The sequence below is a fragment of the Ambystoma mexicanum genome, chromosome 1p, assembly GCF_040938575.1.
Source record: "Ambystoma mexicanum isolate Mex_15411 chromosome 1p, UKY_AmexF1_1, whole genome shotgun sequence".
NCBI lineage: Eukaryota > Metazoa > Chordata > Amphibia > Caudata > Ambystomatidae > Ambystoma > Ambystoma mexicanum.
Genome location: NC_090921.1, coordinates 391,870,037 through 391,894,449, shown reverse-complemented (window position 1 = coordinate 391,894,449; position 24,413 = coordinate 391,870,037). Strand labels below are relative to the sequence as shown.

General features: G+C 47.2%; 2 protein-coding genes across 3 annotated transcripts in view; one reads left to right on the top strand and one right to left on the bottom strand.

Moving 5' to 3' along the window:
* Positions 1-11,687, top strand: part of LOC138570904 (uncharacterized) — a 125,449-nt gene extending 113,762 nt beyond the window's left edge. For both annotated transcript variants that reach the window (XM_069649155.1, XM_069649154.1), the window contains exon 3: positions 9,162-11,687. In XM_069649155.1, the coding sequence (XP_069505256.1) occupies positions 9,162-10,879 (1,718 nt within the window). In that variant the 3' untranslated portion in view covers positions 10,880-11,687. The remainder of the gene's footprint in view (positions 1-9,161) is intronic.
* LOC138570930 (SURP and G-patch domain-containing protein 2-like) overlaps positions 1-24,413 on the bottom strand; it is a 906,804-nt gene that overhangs the window by 867,214 nt on the left and 15,177 nt on the right. The window lies entirely within an intron of this gene.

Genomic DNA, 24,413 nt, shown 5'->3' with positions numbered 1-24,413 from the left:
CGGAGGCGGCTCACCCATAAAGATGACTCGCTGGGAGGAGACTTGTGTGAGCACCATCGGAATGGAGTCAATCGAGGGAGTGGGGGATATGGACCGTGGAGCCCCGTCATCGGCTGATACAGGTATGTGTCCCAAATAAACCACTGTAATGCAAACCATGAAGATGTCCCCCGAACTGACAGTTAAATGATGCAAAGCAGGGGCCACCAGACACATGTACGCAACCCTGCGTACAGGCAGTGCACAGCACCATCTTATCACATGCATGATGCACCCCATACATGTATCATCCCAGGCGCATCCCTGCATGACCCACCCAAAAGGCAAGCAACCCGTATGTCACTAGTCCAACGGCAAATACCTGCCATTCCATAGAAATGCAGCTACCCCAATGCATGCCTGATGCACGTAGACCCATCACTAATGCTCTCCCTCTCTTGGTCCCCCACAGGCACACAATCTGACAGCGATGATCAGGACCCCAGGGAGCAGCCTGCGACACCAGTCAAGAAGTCCAGGGGCATGGAGGGGGCAAACAGGCCCTCGACATCAAGGGGAAGAGTGAAACCAGGACCAACTCATAAGCCCAACACAACCCAAGAACCTACAGCACCAATGTGCAATAGGGCCACAACCACAGCACCAACACCAGCCACCCCCACACAGGAGCCAGTGGCTGAAGGCACTGTATCCACTGCCAGCAGTACTGTCGGAGAGGCAGCTGCCACGGCAGCCGTGTCAGATGATGAAGCACATAGTGCGACACCCGGAACATCTACCGCTACAGGCCCCCTGCAGTCACCCCACCTCTCCCCACCCAGCATACACAATACCAGCAGCCATGAGCTGTCTGCTGTGGAGCCATGGCCAGGGAGCTTCACCCCCACGGGGAGCATGCATGAAGCACCAACCATGTTGCATGCACCTTCGACATCCACCAGTGTCTGGGACAGGCAAGAGGGTATCATGGTAATCCAACAGCGCCAGGAGGAGCTGACAGGGCTGGTGACCCAGCACATCATCGAAAGTAGCCAGGCAAGGGAGGATATCAGGGAATGTGCAGTGTCCCTCAAAGCTGCCATTGAGACCACTTCGAGAAACATATGCAGCGAATTGGCGGCTGTGAGGCAGGTCCTCACCTGCATGGTGGAAGCCTTGGAGGTCCTGCGTCCCGCACAGGTGGTTGAACAACCAGGCACCTCCTCAAATGCCAGCTCCACGCAGAAAAGGCCCCCTGCGTAGGTCTGGGTGGAACTTGCGCAGGTCGGACAGGGGTTCACCCGATGATGGCAGTGGAAAAGGGGTGTAGGTGCAGCCTGCCATTCTGAACTCTTTAAGACTAATGGTGCATGCAAGTGCACACCATGTGTGAGGAAGTTGAGGGGGGAGGTGGAGGGGGGAGAGGGTGTGTGGGGAAGTTGAGGGGGGAGGGAGAGGGGGGAGATGGTGTGTGGGGAAGTTGAGGGGGGAGGGGGGAGAGGGTATGTGGGGTGGAGGGTTTGTGCCATTCTATGTTCTATTTGTTCAATACACCTGTTGTGATATGAGAATTCACATGAACGGACATTGCTTTTTGTGTACGTGTGCTTTATTGGTGAACAGTGTACAGGGTCCATGTCCCTGACACACCCAGTGCCCTGAGTCCCACCTCCATGGCACACTCCGCATCCATGTGTATTAGAAACATTGGTTAATCAAAGTCTGGCGCACGGCACGTCCCTCCTGTGCATCGCTACCCCCTGATGTGCAGCCCCATCTCCTCCCTCCTCATACCCCTGGTCAGGTGGTTGTAGTTCAACGTCAGGGGGCAGAGGCACATTCCGTTTGATGCACATATTGTGTAGCATCACACATGCCATGATGATCTTGCCCACCTTCTCATGCCCGTATAGGAGTGCCCCACCAGACCTGCTGAGGCAGCAAAACCGTGCCTTCAAAAGGCCAAATGTCTGCTCGATCACCACACGGGTACGTGTATGCGCACGATTGTAGTACTCGCTGGGAGGAGACTTGTGCGAGCACCATAGGAATGCATTCAATCGAGGGAGTGGGGGATATGGAGCGTGGAGCCCCGTCATCGGCTGATGCAGGTAGGTGTCCCAAATAAACCACTGTAATGTAAAACCATGAAAATGTCCCCCCGAACAGACAGTTAAATGATGCAAAGCAGGGGCCACCAGACACATGTATGCAACCCTGCCTACAGGCAGTGCACAGCACCATCTTATCCACATGCATGATGCACCCCATACATGTGTCATCCCAGACGCATCCCTGCATGACCCACCCAAAAGACAAGCAACCCGTATGTCACTAGTCCAACAGCAAATACCTGCCATTCCATAGAAATGCAGCTACCCCAATGCATGCCTGATGCACGTAGACCCATCACTAATGATCTCCCTCTCTTGGTCCCCCACAGGCACACAATCTAACAGCGATGATTAGGACCCCAGGGAGCAGCCTGCGACACCAGTCAAGAAGTCCAGGGGCATGGATGGGGCAAACAGGCCCTCAACATCAAGGGGAAAAGTGAAACCAGGACCACCTCACAAGCCCAACACAACCCAAGAACCTACACCACCAATGTGCAATAGGGCCACAACCACAGCACCCACACCAGCCACCACCACACAGGAGCCAGTGGCTGAAGGCACTGTATCCACTGCCAGGTACGTGTATGCGCACCATTGTAGTCCTCTTCATGCCTGTTCTGCGGGTTCCGGACAGGGGTAAGGAGCCATCTCTTCAGGGGATAGCCAGCATCACCTGCATGTGTGCAACAATGGTAATGTGTAAGTGGTTACATCAAATGGGACCTGTATCAATGACACAATAGCATGCATTTATTTCCTGTTTGCATCCACATATCCATGCATGAATTGAGCTACTCAAAGTAACCACAATGTGTGAATTCATCTGATCGACAGGTGTGCGTGGCATCGTCTAGTGGGAGCAGGGGTGTCCTATTCCTTATGAGTGCTCATGCACTGTGGTTGCCCATGCCGGTTGTTCCCATTTTCTAGGTGATGTGTAGTTAATTGTATGCTTTTATCCGGTCACCGTTGATGCCAGACTCTTGTTGATCTCACTTTCCATGCCGGATGTTGCCATGCTGGTATGCTGGACCTCTGTGTTGGTGTAGGAGTGGAATCATGTATTTTGGCCTCATGTGACTCCTTTGTACGCACTAATGGACACCTGTCCTTCTTGATGATGTAAATTGGTTATGTGCATTGGTCATACTAACAGCATGTCGCTGCATTGTGTTGCAGGGGCTACGGTCTGATTATGTGCAGTGTACATGTTGATGGCTATGGAATGGTTGCAGCACTGCCTCATTTTCATAGTAGTGCAGCTTAATCTTGCATTTAGGTGTCAGGTGTCAGGTCCAGTCTGGCCTGCTTTGGGGTATGAGCATGGTCCATCCTCTCAGCTACTCTCAGCCAGGTGAAGTATGCATCTCCCCCCCCCTTCTCAGCCAGGTGAAGTATGCATCTCTCCCCCCTTCTCAGCCAGGTGAAGTACGCATCTCTCCTCCCAAACATCTCCCCACATCACAATGCCATGGGCTTGAAAAGCAACTCACCGAGTAGCCAGGATCGTTGCCCTGCATGTCGCTCCATGTAGCATGGTATCGTGGAGTTCCGAATGACCATTGAATCATGGGTTCATCCGGGAAATTGGGCACAACAATGTGTGATGATCTTGTTTGAGTCACATACCATTTGCACGTTGATGGAGTGGTACAATTTACGGTAGCGGTACACTACCTCTATGGCATGTGGGACCACCAATTCCACATGGGTGCAGTCGATGGCACTGATGCAACCTGGGAAGCCTGCCAGTGAATGGAAGCCAACTTTGGTGTTGGAGATCTCCTGGGCAGTCCGTGGTAGGAATATGTGGTCGCCTGTGTGCTTCAGGAGGGCATCAAGCACTTGGTTCAGCATACGTGAGAATAATGGTTCTGATATGCCATGCATCTGCCCTACTGTGTGCTGGTAGGTGCCTGTGGCCAGGAAGTGGAGCACAGACACCACCTTCAGTAGAGGGGGGATGGCGGTACGATGTCTATGAGGCTGGCAATGTCGTTATGTATCATGTCCACAATGGTGGTGATGGTGTCCAGGTCCAGACGGTACAGGGTGTGGATCTGCTCAGGGGTTAGGCTGAATGGACTGGCTCTGATTCGAGGGATTGGGGGCTGCCTGTGTGGTACAAATGCCGACACTGGTGGTGCATGCTGTGCCTGCCTCACCCTCCTTCTCCTCCTGCGTCTCCTCTGTGCTGCCTGTTGTTGTTGTTGCTGGAGTTCCACTGCAATCATGTCCTCCAGCCCCAATATTGCTACTAGTATTGGTATGATTTTGGTGTGTGACTGGGTGTGGGAAGGGGTGGGGTGTGCTCCTTTTGTGCTGGCCCAGTCTACATTGCCTCCACCTGTGATGATTGTGTGCACCTGTGGCAGTTGGGAACACTGCACATGGCCGTTTATGGGTGGTTCGCGATGGCGGTATTTACTCCATGCCGGTAAGGTACTTTTTCGGGCTTCAGTAGGCCGTTATTTGCATGTTCATCTCACTTGTCTTCAGCTCCTGTTTACGCCATGCCGGTATTGCCGGCATGTAGGGTCGCGTGCCCGCGCCAATGCCGCTATTAGAGGGACCGTTATTTACGATGCCGCTAATAGAGAGTTGGCGGGTCATAATGGACCAGAGCGGTAAGCGATGCCGGTAATCCTTACCGGCATCGTTTTTCCCTTACCTCCAAGCTCGTAATGAGGCCCATGGTCCCGGCTAGGTGGGCCTGCACCTGAATTTGAAGACAAGAGAAAGGCTTATCATTATGCACAACTGGCCCCATATGCAATTGAATTACAGGTAAAAGAGGATATTACTATTCTGCATTCACCAAGCAGGTTGCTATAACACTAAAGTGCAAGAATGGACAGCAAATTAGAAATTCTGATGCATTTGTGTGCTTAAATGAATCCATGAAGCAACAGGGCCTGGATTATGAATACACCCCATGGATAGATGTTGGGGAAGGGTCTGTTAAAATTATGGTGAACAATAAAGGATGTCAGGATATTCATTTAGAAGAGAATTCTTCATTAGGAATGGCCATAGAAAAATCACATTATACCGCAGATTTCAATAACATGGCGATTGAAAATATTCCTGAGAGATATGTAGATGCACAGGGTGTGTTGCCAGAATATCTGGATTCTCAACCCAAAGGGATCTTTAAAATTCAGTCCGTGTATCCTTATGATTCCAGTGAAACAGTGTGCTGTCACCAAGAGAATGGTATAGTATTTGACTTAAATGAAAATTAAATAGGAAATCAGCACATAGAAGTGGAGGCTGATATGCGAAAATATTTAAAAGTGGCAGCTTTACAGAGAGACACAGCCACACAGTTGGAAGAAAGCACAGAGATTCCTCCACTGGAAGATTTCCCAGAATTTTCAAAAATGGTAGAGGAGCAGATTTTGTTAGCAGATGTATGTGATAGCGATGAGGATAAAAATGAATTGAGGAAAATATTTATGGAATTTAAAGACGTTTTTGCCAAAGATGCATATGATTGCGGCCTAACTAATTTACATGTGGCCACATTACCGGAAGGGCGTGGTAGAGATCCAGTATTTGTGCACCAATATCGATTACCACTGGCATGTTTAGAGTCATTGGCAGAGATAATTAAAAACTTGGAGTCTCAGGGAATTATCAGGCCTATTCATAGCACCATAACAATACAATTTTGGGTGTATTAAAGCCAAATGGTCAATGGCATCTGTGTGCAGAATTGAGAGAGTTGAATAAAAGAGTACCAGTGTCCAGATGGCCACCGCCATTCATTGATCAAGGTCTTGCTCAGCTGCATGGCTCAAAGGTATTTACTACTTTAGCTCTCACATCTGGATATTGGTGTGTGCCACTGGCAGACGATATTCAGAATTTGTTTTCATTTTCATTTGATAAAACGCAATACGCATGGGCTAGAACACCATTCGGGTACGTCAATAGTGGGAGCGAATTTGGCATATTTTTGAGAAAGGCTATGCCTGATGCAGCGGAAAGAGGAACTATAGTTTATGTGGATGATGTCCTGATAAAAAAATGAAAACTTAAAAAGTCATTTTGATGAAATTAGACGTGTACTTGGCCAATTGCAAAAGGCGGGTGCCAAAGTATCTTTACAGAAAGCACAATGGTGCAAGAAAAAGGTGAATTTCCTAGGCCATGAAGTAACTGAACATGGACTAAATCCACAAAAGAAAAAGGTGGAGGCCATACAGCAATTGAAAGATCCTAGAAATGTGAAAAGTTAAAAAAGTTTATTAGGAATGATGGGATATAACAGGAAATATATTGAAAATTATGCTGAAATTACTCAACCATTAACTAAACTATTGAAGCTGAATACACCCTGGAAATGGGAAAAGGAGCAATCTGAGGCAGTTGCTAAATTAAAGGAATGTTTCATAAAGGCACCATGTTTAGCGTATCCCATAAAAAACAGGAATTTCTTTATAGAAATAGGTTTCACTGAACATTGTATGTCAGCAGTATTATCTCAAAAACATGATGTGAACCACAAAGCCATTGCTTATGCAAGTAAGGCATTTTCTCAAGTTGAAATTAAATTCAGTGAATGTGAAAAGGCCCTTTTGACCACGGTATGAGCGTTGCAGCATTTCCGCCCCATTGTTCAAGGAGAAAAGGTAATCATTGAGACAAATCATCAGCCACTGCAATTTTTACAGAGTAAACGGATTAGGTCAGGCAACCTAGAACAGTCCAGAATTACTTCATGGAAATTGGCATTGCAAGGCTTTCCTGTAGAAGTGAGGTATGGCCAAAATAAAAAGAGCACAGTTGCTCATGGTTTAGCAGATTTACATGACTGTGCAGCTGAATGTGTATCTGATGAAGTAAAGGAGGAATCTAGTTTGCAGGAGTTTGAACAATCACCACACAAAGCTTTTGATGAAAAGACATGCAAGAATTGACCAACTGTATATGTTGACGGTTGTGCATTTCACATTGAAAATGAGAGTAATAAACAGTTGGTATCAGGAATAGGAAATGTCTGGTTGAAATGTGAAGATATTCCTAGTATAGGGATGAGAATTGGGGCTAGGAGTAGTCAGGTAGCGGAATTGGCAGCCATTTCTAAAGCAATTACTACTGCCCTCAAACATGGAAAAATGATACAGGCTATAGACAAATTAGTGTCAGAGAATGATTTAACAATATACTGGAGTAAAATTTGTGGTCATTTAAAAACTCCAGGAGAAGATAAGGAGGGAAATGATAAAGCAGATCACTTAGCCAAAATTGAGGCTGTGATGGGGGAGTTGCTACCCATTGAAAACTTAATTGGTGAAATACAGATTGATTTAGTTACACGCTCTAAGGCTCCAAAAGAGGTAGAACAACCAGTAGTGCAATGGAGTTATGATACACCAGATCAAGATCTGATTAAGGCACAAAAAGATGATCCAATATTGGGGATCTTTTATAATCATTTGATGAATCCCAAACAAAATCCTTTAACTGAGAATGATTGTACAGGAAAAGAGTAGTTGAGGATATTATTAAAGAATAAAAAACAAATTAGGCTACAGGATGGACTCATGATCAGGGAATCCATAACAGGACAAATACAGTGGGTGGTACCCCTTTCATTCAGAGGGCTAATGCTACACCATACACATGATGCAATAACTGCAGGACACAGAGGTTCACAAAAGACTTTAGAGATACTGAAAGATTATGCCTACTGGCCACATATGTCCCAAGATGTGGAGTTATATACTAGGGTGTGCCTAGTATGTGCCCAATTTAAACCCGCTCCACCAATGCATAGAGCTCCACTGATGAAAAGAGGCTTAACCCTTCCATGGTAAGATTTGCAAATTGACTATGTAGGGCCCGTAAAAAGGTCGAGTAGGGGGAACCGTTATATTTTGAGCGTGGTTTGTTTGATGTCAAAATGGATAGAGTGTATTCCTGCACCAGATTGTAGTGCGCAAACTGCAGCTACATTACTGGTAAATCATATATTTTCAAGATTTGGTTTACCACAAAGAATAGAGTCAGACAGAGGAAGTCATTTCACAAGCACTTTAATGAGTACAGTGTGGCAGATACTGGGGTGAAAATGAAACTGCATATTGCATACCGACCCACCTCTTCTGGGAGTATTGAACGTTGCAACAGGTCTGTTGTGGAGATATTAAAGAAGTTTGTAGCAGAGGCAGGTTCCAGCTGGGATTTATGATTACCCCTGGTTTTGATGGCAATCAGATCGACTCCTGCCAAAGCAACAGGTATTAGCCCTCATGAGGTGTTGACAGGTAGGAAAATGGTACTGCCACAACATTTATTATACAGGACACATGAGCAAACACTTGTGAGTGCATCTACAGTTCACGAATATGTGGAAGAACTGAGAAAGCATTTACAACATGCATTTGCATTTGTGCAGCGAAATTTGGAAAGGGCTGCTGACAGTGCAAAAATCATCATCTGTGAAAGAGTATAATGTAGGGGATCAGGTATATAAATTTCATTTTGGAAAAGGTATACAGAAAAATTCTAAATTTATGGTGGCCTGGCAAGGGCCTTTTCAAATTGTGGATAAGGTGTCTCCAGTTGTCTACAAAATATTGAAGACAGAGGGTCAAACGGTAACAGAGCAATTTGTTCATGTTAACCAAATTAAGCCCTGTCATCCCAAACATGAAGTAAGGAGGCTTGATCAAGTAGAAACAGCTTAAGTGCCCTGAAGACATGGAAGGGAAGACACATTGATTGTTTGCATAGTATCCCACATCATAGAAATAATAAAATAGTTGTGGTCCTTATTGAGATTAGAGAGATAATGGTAAATGAAAATACCATAGATGATAAACATTAATATAAGGGGCTGAAGCAGATTGAATTATTATGATATAATGTTGAAATATGTTTTGATGTATAATGGTTGATGTATAATGGTGTCTTATGTTTATGTTTGTTTTCTATTTAACATATGCTTAGTTTCAGAATGAAGCAGAATGTTTTGGACCATTTCTTTTTATGGTAGAAAGGGTGAAATTGGTATTTTGTTATGTACTTAATCTGTCTCTTTTCTATTTGATTTAGAACAACTAATATATCTTTTGAGGTCGGAGGTCGAAGGACCGGAGGACACGAGAGATGACAGAGTCCTGGAGTCCGCGGGAGGAAATCCCAAAAAAAAACAGGCAGGGGCGAAGACCATGTCTATAAAACGGATGTCATTGATGATGGCACCAGCGACATGGATAACACGTTTAATGATTGCAGGGAATCTCAAAATTATGGAAGCACATCATATCATTGAGCCCGGTCCAGCATCTAGTATTGCGGTGGAAGAAGCGCCTAGATTTATCATGGGCAATAGAAGGATGATCTTTCAGAACATATATAGACCCATGAATCCTGATAGTTTGATGGAAAAACGCTTTAACAAAACTGGGATCGTTACCGTTACCGATCATACTAAAGAGTGGCTAGAACTAAGAAAAGAGGACGCTAAGCAATCAATAAGAAATATGTTAATGCAATTAGAAAAGACATTTGCGAATTCAGCGGATATAAAGAAAAGGAGGGGAAAGAGAGGGGCAGTAATGCTTGTGGTCTCCTTGGTAATATCTATTATTGGAACTGTAATAGGTACTACAATGTCAACAGCTAATGCCATTTCAGTAGGGACATTGAGTGCCAAGGCACAACAATTGAACTATGACCTAGAAATGATTCAAAAGACCTTGGATGGAATTAGGGGAGGATTGGATGAACACGTGAAATTTCTTAATGAGGCTGAGGTATTGATAAATGAACAGGCTGAAGTTATACAACATAGCACCCAGGTGACAATCAAGCATGACCGAATATTGAATGAGATTATGAATGTAATAAATCATGTTGATAGATTGTTGACAAATTACATGAGGGAGGTCCAAACTGCAATTTCCCAATTAATTCAAAGACATATACCGTTGTATTTTGTTTCACAAGACATTGTTCATCAAATGATGGAAAGAATAACTAAAAGAGAGATTGATACAATGCAGGTGAAGGTTGCATTTGAAATGGGCATTGCAATGCACCTATATGTGAATTTGGAAAGAACGGAAATTGGATTTTTGTTGTGCATCCCATATTTAGCTCCTAAACTTATTTATCAAACTAAGTGGATACATAACGTGGGATTCTGGCAAGAAGGAAAATATATAAAAATTAAAACTCCAGAAGTGGTGGCATTTCAGTCATGGGATCCTGAGGTTTACTTGATCCCGAACCTGGAAACATGTATAAAGTTTAAAGAACAAAATTACATGTGTCCAGGTAAACCATTTGTTCCTGATGCTAGAGATGCTATTTGTGGTTTGAAACCTGATCCAGGTGTATCAGGAGGATGTGAAGTGGTCATTAGCAATTTGGGTGGTGAGGAGTTAGAACAAGCCAAAATGGTCAAAAATAAATGGTTGGTCAGCACCTTTATGAAAAATATGACAATTACGCATCTAAATCATAGAACATTTATTGTTAAGCAATTGAAATATAATGTATTTTACTTGCAGGTTCCAAAGAATACAGTTGTTTCGATTGGGGGTTTAACATTATTCCATATTACAAATGATATTTGGGAAAGCCAAGTGGAAAATATTGAATTTTTTCAAAGGGATACCTTTCCGATAGACCCGGATATAGAATTTTTGTTGAATCATAAAGAAAAGCATACTATTAAGATGAATCTGAGAAAGAACAACATTACAGTTAGTAGCCTGGGTGTAATGGAAGTGGAAGTGTTTAATTGGGGAACCTGGATGGAATGAACTATGGTGGGTTTAGCTGTAGTAGTGTTAGTGATGGGAGGATGGTTAATCATTTTGTCCGTAAAGATGAAGAGGTTGCTTATGATATTGGCAACAATTGGGAATGAAAGGTATCTCAATGCACATACATTCTAAAAAAAAAAGAGAGCACTATTTGGGTTTCCTCCAATTGTAGATTTGGGTAGCCATAATTGTCGGAAAAGGAGGGAATATGTAAGAGTATATATAGCATTTTAATAAATATGATGGCATTTTATGGTGTTTTGTTGCAAAGACAGTGGCATTTTTTGTTGTTGTTGCCACCAGTAATATGGCACACATATATATATTTTTGTGTTGCCAATATAACATGTGAATATGTTGTTGGTGGCATGCAAGGTACAGAATTTATAACACAGCCAAGCCCAGCTTGAAACTGCAGATGATGAAATATACACATAGAAACTTAGGGGGTAATTCATAGATTTCAGCGCAGAGAGGGAGCGTGCGCCAGCGTGAGCCAGCCGTGTGCGCTAAACAGCATTCTGGCGCACCGCGTATTCATGGATTTTCAAGCCATTTTGAGCCCTGGCGCAGAGAACATCCCGCAGCGCCAGTTACGCCCCCAAGAACGCCCCGTGCACAAGGAAAAGGCATTGAAATCCCCAATACGGCGCAAAGGGCCATGCTAACCCTGGACCAGTTTACAGGGCTGCTACACTGAAATCGCGTGAAAATACTACACGTACCCCTCTCACGGCAGCCAAAACACGTAAAAATGTACTCGCGCACCCCTCGGAATACGCGTACACCGCTTGCGCCAGGTAAATTGCGTTGAAAAAGTATCCCCTCTGGTGTGGGCTGCCTGTGGGGCCTGCCCAGGGTAGATGGGCTGTCTGCGGGGGTTGGGGAGGGTGAATGGGCTGCCTGTGGGGCATGCCCAGGGTGGATGGGGTGCCTGCACGTATTCCGGGGGTACGCAGAGATTTTCACACACGATAGGCCTTGCGCGTGCAGGCTACGTGTATTTCGGGGGTGCGCAGGAAATTTCACACGCGATAGGCCTTGCGCGAGTGGGGTACGTGTATTTCAGGGGTGCGTGGGAAGCTTCACACGCGATTGGCCTGGCGCGAGCGGGCTATGTGTATTTTGGGGGTGCGCGGGAAGTTTCACATGCGATAGGCCTTGCGCAAGCGTGGTATGTGTATTTCGGGGGTGCGCCGGAAGTTTCACACGCGATAGGCATGATGCGAGCAGAGTACGTGTACTTCGGGGGTACGCAGGGATTTTCACATGCGATAGGCCTGGCGCAAGCGGGGTATGTGTATTTCGGGGGTGCGTGGGAAGTTTCACACACGATAGGCCTTGCACGAGCGGGGTACATGTATTTTGGGGGTGCGTGGGAAGTTTCACATGCAATAGGCCTGGTGCGAGCGGGGTACGTGTATTTCAGGGGTGCACAGGAAGTTTCACACTGTGCACCCCTGAAATACACGATACTCGATAGGCCTGGGGCGAGTGGGGTACGTGTATTTCAGGGGTACTCGATAGGCCTGGCGGTACACAGGGATTTTCACATGCGATAGGCCTGGCGCAAGCGGGGTATGTGTATTTCGGGGGTACGTGTATTTCAGGGGTGCACAGGAAGTTTCACACTGTGCACCCCTGAAATACACGATACTCGATAGGCCTGGGGCGAGTGGGGTACGTGTATTTCAGGGGTACTCGATAGGCCTGGGGGTACGCAGGGATTTTCACATGCGATAGGCCTGGCGCAAGCGGGGTATGTGTATTTCGGGGGCGCGTGGGAAGTTTCACACACGATAGGCCTTGCACGAGCGGGGTACATGTATTTTGGGGGTACGTGGGAAGTTTCACATGCAATAGGCCTGGCGCGAGCGGGGTACGTGTATTTCAGGGGTGCACAGGAAGTTTCACACTGTGCACCCCTGAAATACACGATACTCGATAGGCCTGGCGCGAGTGGGGTACGTGTATTTCAGGGGTGAGCGGGAAGTTTCAAATGCGATAGGCCTTGCGCGAGCGGGGTACGTGTATTTTGGGGTACACAGGGATTTTCACACGTGATAGGCCTTGCGCGAGCGGGATACGTGTATTTCAGGGGTGCGCAGGAAGTTTCACACGCAATAGACCTTGCACGAGCGGGGTACGTGTATTTCGGGGGTGCGCAGGGAGCATCACACGCGATTCCGCTAGCTCCAGCAGGGTACATGTATTTCGGGGGTGCACAGGGATTTTTACACGTGATTTGGCATTGTGGCCCCTCCCGGGTGTTCCCTTTCCCCCCTCCCCATGCCCTGCAGGCAGCCCACACCACAGGGAACTACCCTACACCCCTGACCATGCCCTGCAGCCACCCACATGGCACCAAGCACTTGTGAGCCCAGACTAATGTCCCCAACCCACCCACCATTGACGGGCAGCTGCCAGCAGGCCCCGACTCACGTCCAACACACACCCACCATTGATGGGAACCTGCCAGCAGGCCCTGACTCATGTCCCCCACCCACCATTGACGGGCACCTGCCAGCAGGCCCCTACTCATGTCACACACCCACCCACCATTGACGGGCACCTGCCAGCAGGCCCCGACACATGGCCCACCAAAAAACATGTCCTAACAAAACAGACCCATGTCCCTAATGCCAATCCTATTCCCCCTTGCCCCCCCCATTACAAGCACGCAACCATCCACTGTACCCACTCCCAAATTACCCATGCCATGAGAGTCTCAAAAGAACCACCATGGCCATGCATAAATGTACAACAGAGCTACACAGTGGCAACACATGACTGATGCAATGCTAATAGAGACATGCACAAAACCAATGAGAGTAGACCACACCAATAATGAAGATATATGATATGTATCAAAAAACGTAATGAAAAAACATATTGAAAAATCAAACTTGTAAATTAAGAGATAATGAAATCAGAAAAAAAGAGATGTCCAATGTTAAACAAAAATCCACAAGAGGAAAAAAGGGAAGTGGTCCATTTCCAATGTCCAAATAAAGTCAATGAAAAAATTAAAAAAAAACCATTGATCCATGGGATGTCAAAATAACTACAGTATGTACAAGTCGGGAACTATATACACTGCAAGTCCAAAGGGTCCATGATGCCCAAACCAAAGGAAACCTACCAGAAATCCTACAAAATAACTATGTACATAAAGTGGAGCAAAGTCCATGAACTTCAAAATAAAAAAAACCAACAAAGGAGACCTAACACTAAAGAACTATGTACAAAGGCGGCGGGCATGTTCTACAGCTCACTCTTTGATGTTCCGGGCCAGGGCATCATCAAACTCCTTTTCAACGTCCTGGAGGCGGGCCTCTTCCCTGGCCTCGAGGTCTCGCAGGGATGCATTCATGGCGGCCTCCACTCCCTGTGAGTTGCCTCGAGGCACTCAGCCCGCCTCAACACCCTGCAAATGGAGTTCTCCACCCTGACCATAGTGAGCTGTGCCCTGCCTGTTGATGCCTGCACATCATCCTCCTGCTGGGGTCCAGTTGTTGGGGTAGCCACGGTGATACGTGGTTCACGGTCAGTTCCACAGGGTGCTCAGGTGATACGTGGGCAGGAAGATGGCACAGAGGATGGCTGGCGCATAGGGGGTTCAGTTGAGGAGGGGGTTGATAGAAGTTCCAGCACACGGAGGAACCCAGCACTGCTGACCCGTCCTAGTACGTCGACGCGGTCAATGAGGCATTCAAAATGACGTTGTCACACGAGAACCCTGCACGTCATCCTAAATGCCAGGTTGATGCAATGCCACCCCAGCCAGGACAGGCTCAACCCGGTCCCGGATAGCCATGTCCGCAGGGAGAGGAAGGCCAGTTGTTGTTCATGCATCCCCTCCCTGAAAACGGGTCTGGACGAAAGCATCCCTGCTGGTGCGGGATGATGCAGTCACAGGATCGGGGACAGGATTATACACAGGCACCTCCGTGGAGGCCTGTGCTGCCTCCTGTCCCTGCCCCTGGAATGCACCACTAGCACCAGTGAAATGCCCCCTTCCAGGCCCCGTGCGTGGGCCTTCCACCGCCTCCTCCTCAACCCCCCACCAACCTGGATGACTCCGTGCCATCTTCCTCCATAGGCCCCTGTGGGGTCTCAGCTGCCCCTTCTGCTGCCGAGGAGTCCACCTCCGACCTCCGCCTCTTAGACCTACCCTCGGCAGCTGCGGCCGTGGACACGGCACCAGACTTCTCACTCCTGTCTCCCCAGTGGGATCCCTGCCGCTGTGCTCCATAGCACCTTCCCTGCCCTCTTCATCAGTTGACGCTGCTGACAGGGAGAGACAGAACACAGGCATCAGGGCACTGTACAATGGTCTGATACACACATGACAGTTGCACATGAGTGGCAGTGTCAAACTTCACAGATGGCATCACACTCCCCAACACACATATCATTTGAACCCACACACATGTGCAAATTAACAGGAATGTTGCAGCAGGCAGCACCATCCATACACATACTACAGCATGAGCATCCGAAGGTTAGCCTGACGTCACATGCAACATGGGGAGTGCCGGACACATGCACACACGCCACCAGACATACATGCATCTGTACATCTCCACCATCTGTCACAGTGAAATCATCGGCAACTATGTCACATCTGCCAATCAGCCTCCTACATGTTGGTGTCACATGCATCCATGGTGTGTCACAGTCCAACACATGTCAAATACACACATACGCACATGTACACTGTGCACGTACATGAAGGTGGAACCAGCATCCATGTGTCACACCCCAACCATGCCATAGTACACACACAAAAATGTAAACATGTGTGCATCCCCACATGCATTTGGTCATCATGCATTTGAACACATACACCCTTGATGTGCCTCACACATGACTGGACTCACATGCAGCAGGCTCATGTGCCTGTACATACACATCCATACATGGGCCTTTCAAGACATATGTCCATGCTGCAAACTCCTGGCACAACTCAACATGCACTGTGTCCACTCAGTACGCATGGACACTTACCGCTTGACTCCAGACGGGTCTGCCTCTGAAGGAACTGGAGGTGGAGCGCTGGGCGTATACGTTCTAGGACCCTCATCTGGTTGTTGGTAAGGCGGACCCGGCACCCCTCTGCATGCGCTGCCTCCAAGAGGCGCTGGGCCTTGATGAGGGTCCTGGACCTGAAGTCCTCCCAGCGCCTCCAGACGTGTTGTATGTCACGGGCTGCCACCCCCTCTACATTGATGGCAGCCACGATGTCCTTCCAGATCCTCTTCCGTCCTTCATTGTCGGCACATGGTCTTCTGAAGAGGGCATCATAATGCACCAGGACTTGCTCCACCAGGATACCAACTTCTGCGGCACTGAAGCTGGTAGCCCTCTGCCTCTCTGGCTTGAGGTTGCCAGTGGTCTCTGATGGTGTTTCCCCTGACATGGCTACCCCCGAGGCAGGTGTGGGTGGGCAACTGGGTCCTGGTCCTGGGCTGTGGAGCGATGGAACTTCAGTCGGGAGTCTACTGTTCCAGCAGGGGTGGTCACAGCAACTGGACCCCTGCAGATGGCTGACGTGCAGGCACCAAATAGCAGGGCATGTGGCCAGTAGGCAGGCAGCAGCAGATGGCAGGTGGGAGCTGGCTCGGGGCTCTGGGGGGGCAGGAAAATGGCCTTCTGGGCAGGAGCGTGGTCTTTCGTGTGTTGTCACGTGGCCAGCTTGATACGGAGTGATTTGGCATGTGAAAAAACTGCCCGTCAGCGTGTAATTCGAGCAAAGGCCCTTAGCGCGTAAGCGCGTCTGTGACGTAACGCACACGGGCGTTTCCCTCCACACGGTGTATAGTGATTCTACACGTGCAAAAACTGCACATCCAGGTGTCATTGCATGTAAATGGAGGAAAGACGTGTGGGCAGGGTTAAAAGGTACGCGTAGGACGCCATTTTCTTGTACGTGCTATTTGTGGAGAGCAAGCGATTGATTCTTGTACTTCTTGTCAGTTCACACGCGATTACTTCACAACGGTTCCAGTTCGTACTCCTTGTATACTCAGAAAGCGTTCAATTCTTCGTTTGGCAGGGGTGTTGCCAACACGCACACGCGCATCTTCTTCACGTTCTTTTTCCAGGCAGACGGTGAGTCGCGCCCGTATTTTTCAACTGTGGTTGCCCCCGTGTGTCGCGTACCCATTCAGAGGTCATTGTAGCCTGCGTGTACTACGCAGACGCTTATTTTTGTGTTTCTGAGTGCCACAGCGTAGTGCGGGTCCTTAATTCCACGCACGTGGGCTACCAGGGGTCACGTGCATGTTACATTTTGTTTTCGGGGTGCCTGAGCATTGCGTGACCCGTCGTCTTCCCCCAGGGGTCACAGCCAGCCTTGCTAGAGCACTAAGGTATGTATTCCATCTAGTACCCTGCCCCCTTCACCCCAATTGCCCAGGACAATTGTTTACTGCACCTCCCATTCGCACAAGAACATCAGTGCGATGGTTGGGAGGCGACCATGTGGTAAGGGAGGCAAAGGTGGCCGACCTCCAAGAGGTGTCCGTGGTAGGGGACGTGGCCAAGATGTGCAGGGTGGCCCAAGAGGCCAGTGTGTGGAGGACCAATCAGGGACACCTATGCCCCCCCAATGGGTCGGGAGATTCAGTTGACACCATCCCAGCTCAGGCCCTGTTAACCCGGCCCATATTGTTCACCGAACTGGCACGGGATGACTCACAGGCCGACTTCCGTGTCACCAAGTCAAAGCTACGTGTGGCAGTGAAAGTTGCTGTCACCAGGACACGTGGATCTGGGGCAGCAATGTCATCTGATGCTCCAAGTACCCATGGTGAGGAGGCTGCAGGGGCAGCTGCAGCTCAATCCACCCCAGCTCCGAGTCACGCAGCTGGGACAGTGTTGGTCCAAGACCATCACACCAAGGTTGGTCCTGCCAACATCACCTAGCAGCCAATGCCTGCAGTGAGACCTTTGGTCATCGTGCCTTTGGCTCCTTCCAGTGCCCAGTCCACCTGCGCTTCAGCTCCTACCGACCAGAGCGGTGTAATCCACTCAGGGTCCGCACCACCTCTCAAGAGGAAGAAGGGTGCTCTTGCGGTACATGCTGGGACCCCAGACACGGCTCCCCCCTCCGACACGTCAAGGAAGCAGAGTTTCAATGATGTAGAACTAGACGGACTTGTGGGCTACGTGTCGGCCCATGGCCGCAAAATGCTGGTGACTGCAGGGTGCAAGACTACGACTGCTCAACGTAAGCCCACTGGCAGTGCATCGCAGACCAGACTAGTTCCCTTGGATTTGTGAGGCCCACAGCTGATGATTGCTCTAAGCGGTGGAATGACCTCAAACGCAGAGCAAAAAACAAGCTGGCTTCCAATCATGCCTCTACTCTGGTGACTGGCAGAGGGTCTCCACCAGAGGAGGAAGTACACACAGAACATGAGTCAATCGCTGGAGGCTTTATCACAGAGGATCAGATCCAAGGCGTGGGAGACCTACCAGATCTTGAGGCAATGTCCGGTGAGTGGCCATGTATATGTGTGCAAACTATGTTGCTTGGGTGATGTGTTCTGATTGAGTGCCAGGTGAGGCTGTGTAGTCATGACTGCTATGGGTCACCCATGTGGTGCCTCCAAACCATCCCCCGGACTTGGGTTTGGGTTTTACAGTATCCCTTCTGACCGCAGTTAACAATTTGCACCTGATTACTGCACTTGCCCTTCAACTGCCATCAAGCCACAACATTGTTGATACTGTTTTCCTGTTCATTCTGCCTGATTGATGGAATCATTTGCATGATTAACACACATTGTTGTGCCGTTATGCCCATAATTCACCATACTTCAGACATAGATTTCAACCCACAATTCCCCAAATTGGTTTACTCATTATGGTAATGATTTCATCAATCAGGCTGATTGACTATTGTGCACCTACACATGCCCTGCACATGATCACTTCGGGGCCCTGCTTGAATGTTCAACATGACAATTGACTTCTCTCATGTCCAAGTGACCAACCATTGATGTTTCCATGTGCCTGCCATCACTGTATTAGTAAACACTGGCTTTGTTGCAGCGTGTGGCACATGCGTGTTTTGTCACACACTTTTGCATGTTCTATTTCATGATGTCCATTTCACATGGATGGGGGACAGTAACGATTTGCTACCATCTGGGTGTCCTTGTCAAATCTGCCATGGCGATGCTACGTGCCATGTGTGTTTTGGCATGTGTCATGTATGTGGATTGTCCATGCCACTCACAGGCTAATGTGTGATGCAGGTGCTATGCAGCATGCAGCACATGTGTTGCATTTCCATCTTGGAGTCCTCAGTGTCTGCTTTTAGGCTCCCCTTCCACCTTATTGCCAGTGCATGCATGCCAGAGTTAGTGTCATGTGTCATTTATGTATTCGATGTGTACATTGTGATGCCTATGTGTGTGGGCTATGCTGCTCATGCCTGTCTTCATTACTTTTCTTTTATGTTTTTGCAGGTGATGAGGCACTAGATGCTATTGAGGAGAAGGAGATGGCGCTCGGGCAGGAGTACTCACAGCCCCAACCAGGCACCAGTGGAGGATGTGGGGTGGTGGTGGGTGAAAATCCATTACTCCTACTGACCATCCTGTCCACGGGTGTCTCTGGGTACACCTCCGAAGACTTCTATGCCTCAGGTGCTGAATCTGACATTGAGACAAATGTCCCGTCGCAGGTGACTGTTTCTGGTAGGGATGCTGTTCTGTCCAACCCACCTGCACTGGGGGTAGACCCTTCTATGGGGCATTCAGTGTTGGAATGTCCGCCTGTAGCGGTTACGGATGCAGGGTCACACTCCACTATATTTGCTCCTGTTCCTGGGCCAGCAGATCAGAGGAGGAATGCAGTCCTGCAGCCTCAGGCAGTGCCAGCACAGCAAGGTTGCCCCAAACAGGTGTGGTGCCCGCCAAGGTGGTGGCCGTGTACCACCAGGCAATACTGTGTGGGAGAACTCCATGTATACTATTGCAGCACAACAGGGGGCATTGTGTGAGATGATGGCTCAGGCCGTGGATAGAGTGGCCACTTCCAGTCTCCCCCCTGAAAGGCAGGTGGAGCTCCAGCAGCAGGCAACAGAGTCCATGTGCCACTCACACAGGGAGGACATGTTGGCGTCCAACAGGGACTGATGGGCTGGACTGGAGACTCTACGCAGAGCCATATCTGCAGAGTCACAGGCCCATAGGGATGCCCTGAGGTTAGAACACAGGTCCCTCAGAGATACTCTGGGTGCACTTGAGGTGTCCCAGAGTACAAGGTCAGAACAGCAGCTGGATCAGCTAACACGCACAATCTCAGCTGAGCTCCAGGCAACCCGGGAGGAGATCCGGGCATCACGCGAAGCCTTGCAGGCAGAAATCCGTGCTACCCATGAGGTGCTGCATGGGGATCAACGTACCATCATCCTGCAGAACCAAAGCTTTCAGACCCGCATGCTTGCTGCCATTGAGGAGCATGCCAGGGCTTTGCGTGGTCTGCCTCCCATACCACCCGCACCTTCTAATGTACCACCAGAGGGTGATTACAGCAACGGCAGTTCTTCCACTATAGGGTAGCCGTGCAGGCCATGAGCCCAAGGAGGGATTATTTTTTTTCTCAACATCCACACATGTGGGTGTTGGGGTGCACCCTGTATCTCCTCCCTCCTGGGTGGCCCCCCAACCCCCTGGTCGACACATGGCCATTTTTGATTTTTCTTTTTCATTTTTCTTTTTGACAAAATGGAATTATTTGTACATTTCTTTTTGTAGTTCATATTTGATTCTGATTTGAAACTTCTTCATTAGAATATCATTTTTTCATTTTAATTTTTTTGTTGATTTTTTCAGTTTATTGTTTTCATTTTCTTTTCATGTTTAATTTTATTTTTTTATTTTGTTTTGATTTATTTTTTATTTATTTACTATTTTGATATTTCTATTTCCATTTGATTCTTTTTGTTTACTTTTCATTTACCATGTTTTAATTATTTTTCATTAAATTATTTTAAGTTACATTTACTTTTCTGTTCATAACTATTTTGTACATTCATGTTACAGTGTGTTGCTTTGTGTGGCTCCCGTAAGCATCCACTTTGTGTTACAGCTGGGCACATGCAGTCATGTCCTGTGTTTGGGTTTAAAACTTGGGTTCCTGACACATATTCCACTCCTGCTTCCCGTTTCCATGGGCTCGCAAGGTGGTGACCAAGTGACAGTAACTTACACAGAGGCATTGGGCTACCATAAGTTGTGTGGGAAGTCTGTACTCCAAACTGTGTATACGTCCCTAGTGGGGATTGGTGATGAGTACTCCACTGCATGGTTGATTTGTATTTTGTATTCCATACTGGACATTTGGCATATTTGCTTGTAGCTTCTTCATGTATTAACGAGCCAGTCTCCTTTGCAGATACAGTTCATGTTGTATGCTGTACACTGCCACATTTACCTACCAACAACACACTGGAGATGGAAGGGGTCGATGTGCTACCTTTGTCAGGTTATGACACTTGCACTACTTTATTTTTTTACTGTCATACGTTGCCACTGTTGGGTCCTGTACTAAAGTTTTGTCTTGCTGGTAAGTATTTGTTTATGTGTGCTGTTTCTTTTTCATTAGTGAGAGGGAAGCGTCTCTGGGCTGTTTCCATTTGGGAAGGTGCACTTTGTGACACTTGTGTCATGTGTTGTGCATTCATTTGGTTGCTTTCACATTGCATGCCATGCCATGGTGTGTTGGGTAGTTGAGATGGCGTTAGGGAGGGGTTGGATGACATGGCACTATTTGGGTGTACTATTTTGCCAGGGGGTAGTCCTTCATGCTGCATTAATGTTTCCTTTTTTTGTTTTTTTTAATATATTTATTTTGGTTGGTCAAAGTAATTTAACCTTTCAAAACAAAAACTTTTCTAGAAAATTGGTTCATTAAAATACTGTCATGATCACTGCTTCCAAGGGGCTAGGACCAGCCCAACGTCCTTGGAAGCAGGCCTCTAACCTTCATCCTAGGCACCAGCCGGTCCCCATTGGGACCTTTTGGACCTTGTCCTGGCGCCGGTGGCACCAGGCTCATCAAAATCACTGTGGGGAATTTACTTACCGGCACCCCTCGAATTCCGGTTTTCTTCAATGCTGCATTCCTGCACCTGAAAGAGAAAAGGAGAGACATTAGGCAGGCTATTTACTCACGCGCCATCGCACCCTCCACAATTAGGCGCCTGCAAATACTCTGGCGTTTTCCAGAGTCTCTTCAACATCCGAACTCATACCTGCAAAAGAAAAGAGACAGTTGGAGTGCATTTCGAAAGCAGGCAACAGGCACTTACTTACGCACTCCCAAGCGCTTCATTCCTATGCACTGGCTCGAACTCCGGCTCTCTTCAAACCACCATCTTCCGCCTCAAGAGCCCTGCAAGACAAAAGGCACCATTTGAAAAGAACATTATACAGAGCCCTATTCCATACTAACGTGCCCACGCACCTAAAGACTTAAAGGGGCCCGGAAACTCACCGTTCGTGCAGTTAACGACGGTTAGCAATCCTCTGAAGTCAAGAGGCCTACGTTTCAAGCCAGTGAAGGAACTGGTAACGGCACCCTGCACCAGACGCAGATGGAGAGTCCAGCATTCACCTATCTAAGGTGAGCACATTGACCTTGGGGCTCCAAGGAAAAGTGAGAGGGGGAGAGAGAGAGACACCCGACAATCCCAGGTCATTAACCCCATATTCTTTCACTTGCAGACATCTTACTCTTCGAGTTAGACACACAGTGCGAAGAGGCCCAGCCCCGGAAGCCAATCGAGTCCTGCACTTCACTTTTCAAGATACAGTTACCACCCTGCCAAGACCAGCGCATCACAAATTTCCATAATACTTAAGTGCACATCACATCAATTTCAATTATTTGCAACTAAAAGAAAGAAGAGGTAAGAAAGAAATCTAAGATATGCTCATCAATAGTTACATTCACAATAGTAGTAATTAATCAGTTCATAATTCAAAAGCCACACACCATAAAATTCAGTTTTAGCCGAGTTCGCATTACTATAACACAATGTTTCAGCATTAAGGACTAATTATAGATTCAGCTGGGTGCAGTATTGATTTTAAAAACTGCATAGTAGCTATTCTTATTGAGATTTTAGGTGTGGCAAACAATTCATACCATAACTCATCGGCAGAACGAGATATATAATGTGATTGAGTAAGTTTATGGATAATCTTTTCCCTTTGTGTTTTTAGACCAGCACATACAATCAGTAAGTGTTTAAGAGTCTCTTCCATCTCAACAAGTTTACAAAATCGGCAATGTGCAACTTCTGCTTTAATTAGACCTCTTCTCAACAGTATTTGATTTGTTGGCCACAAATTTAACCGAAACCTTAAGATCTGATTTCTCAGTATGGCTGATGGGCATTTCAATAGATAATCAGCTGCCTGTCGCAATTTCTTATGACCGAATAGTGCTCTATCAAAATCTTTTAATGCTAAACATTTTTGTTGTGTACATTGCCAGTCAAATATATACAATTTCAATTTTGCCCTGTTTGGAGTATGCAATAACAATTCCAGTGATATATTTGCTTCACTCAAATTATCGAACACAGTAGTTCTCCAATTTCTTGGGAATGGATGTTGGGAACGTAGCAAATAGTCTGCCAGTACTGCTAGCACACTGTTCGCAGTTAGTCTTAGAAGACATTTTCGTAAAAGATTGCATCTTTTCCAGGCTGCTTGAATATGCATCGAGAGAGGGCCCAATTCAAACCGCAGAAGAGCATTTGGTGTCGAGCTCGGTAGATTAAGGGTTTTTTTCCAAAATTGAGCTTCGATTCTGTCCCAATATTCTCGTTTTTGGGGTGTCCAAGTTTCAGCCCCATAAGTCATGATGGGAATTACCTTTTGTAGGTAAAATGTAAGAACATGAGAACAAGAGAATTTACCAAATTTAGCTAAAAGTATTTTGGCCTGCGAGATTAAAGATAATAGTTTCCTACTCAAACTACTTTGCTCTGGTTTATTTGCAGTGGAGTTGCTGAACATTACACCAAGATATTTATATTCATCAACTATCGTTAGTTTTTGTTTAAACAGAACCCAATCATTGTGTTTCCGAAGTTTCAGATGATTATTTCTTAGTTCCATACTTGGGTTTTTTCCAAATTAAGTGTAAGATTATTCTTGACAACAAAGCATTCTAGCTGATTAAGAAGTAACTGAAGTCCACTCGGTGTTTGTGAAATAAGGACCAAATCATCCGCATAAAGAAGCCATGCGATGAATTGCTTGCCGAGTTTAGGTGCATCATTAATTACCTTCAAAAAATCTATCCCTAGGTCAAAGATGAACATATTAAACAGGGTTGAAGCAAGAATGCAGCCTTGCTTTAGGCCGCGTTTAGTATGAATGGTTTTAGATACCAACCCATCTAGGTTCAGTTTGACTTGCATTGTTGTATCAGAGTGTAATAGTTTTATTAACGAAATGAGTGATGTCGGGCAACCAAAATTCGACATTTTATTAAATAA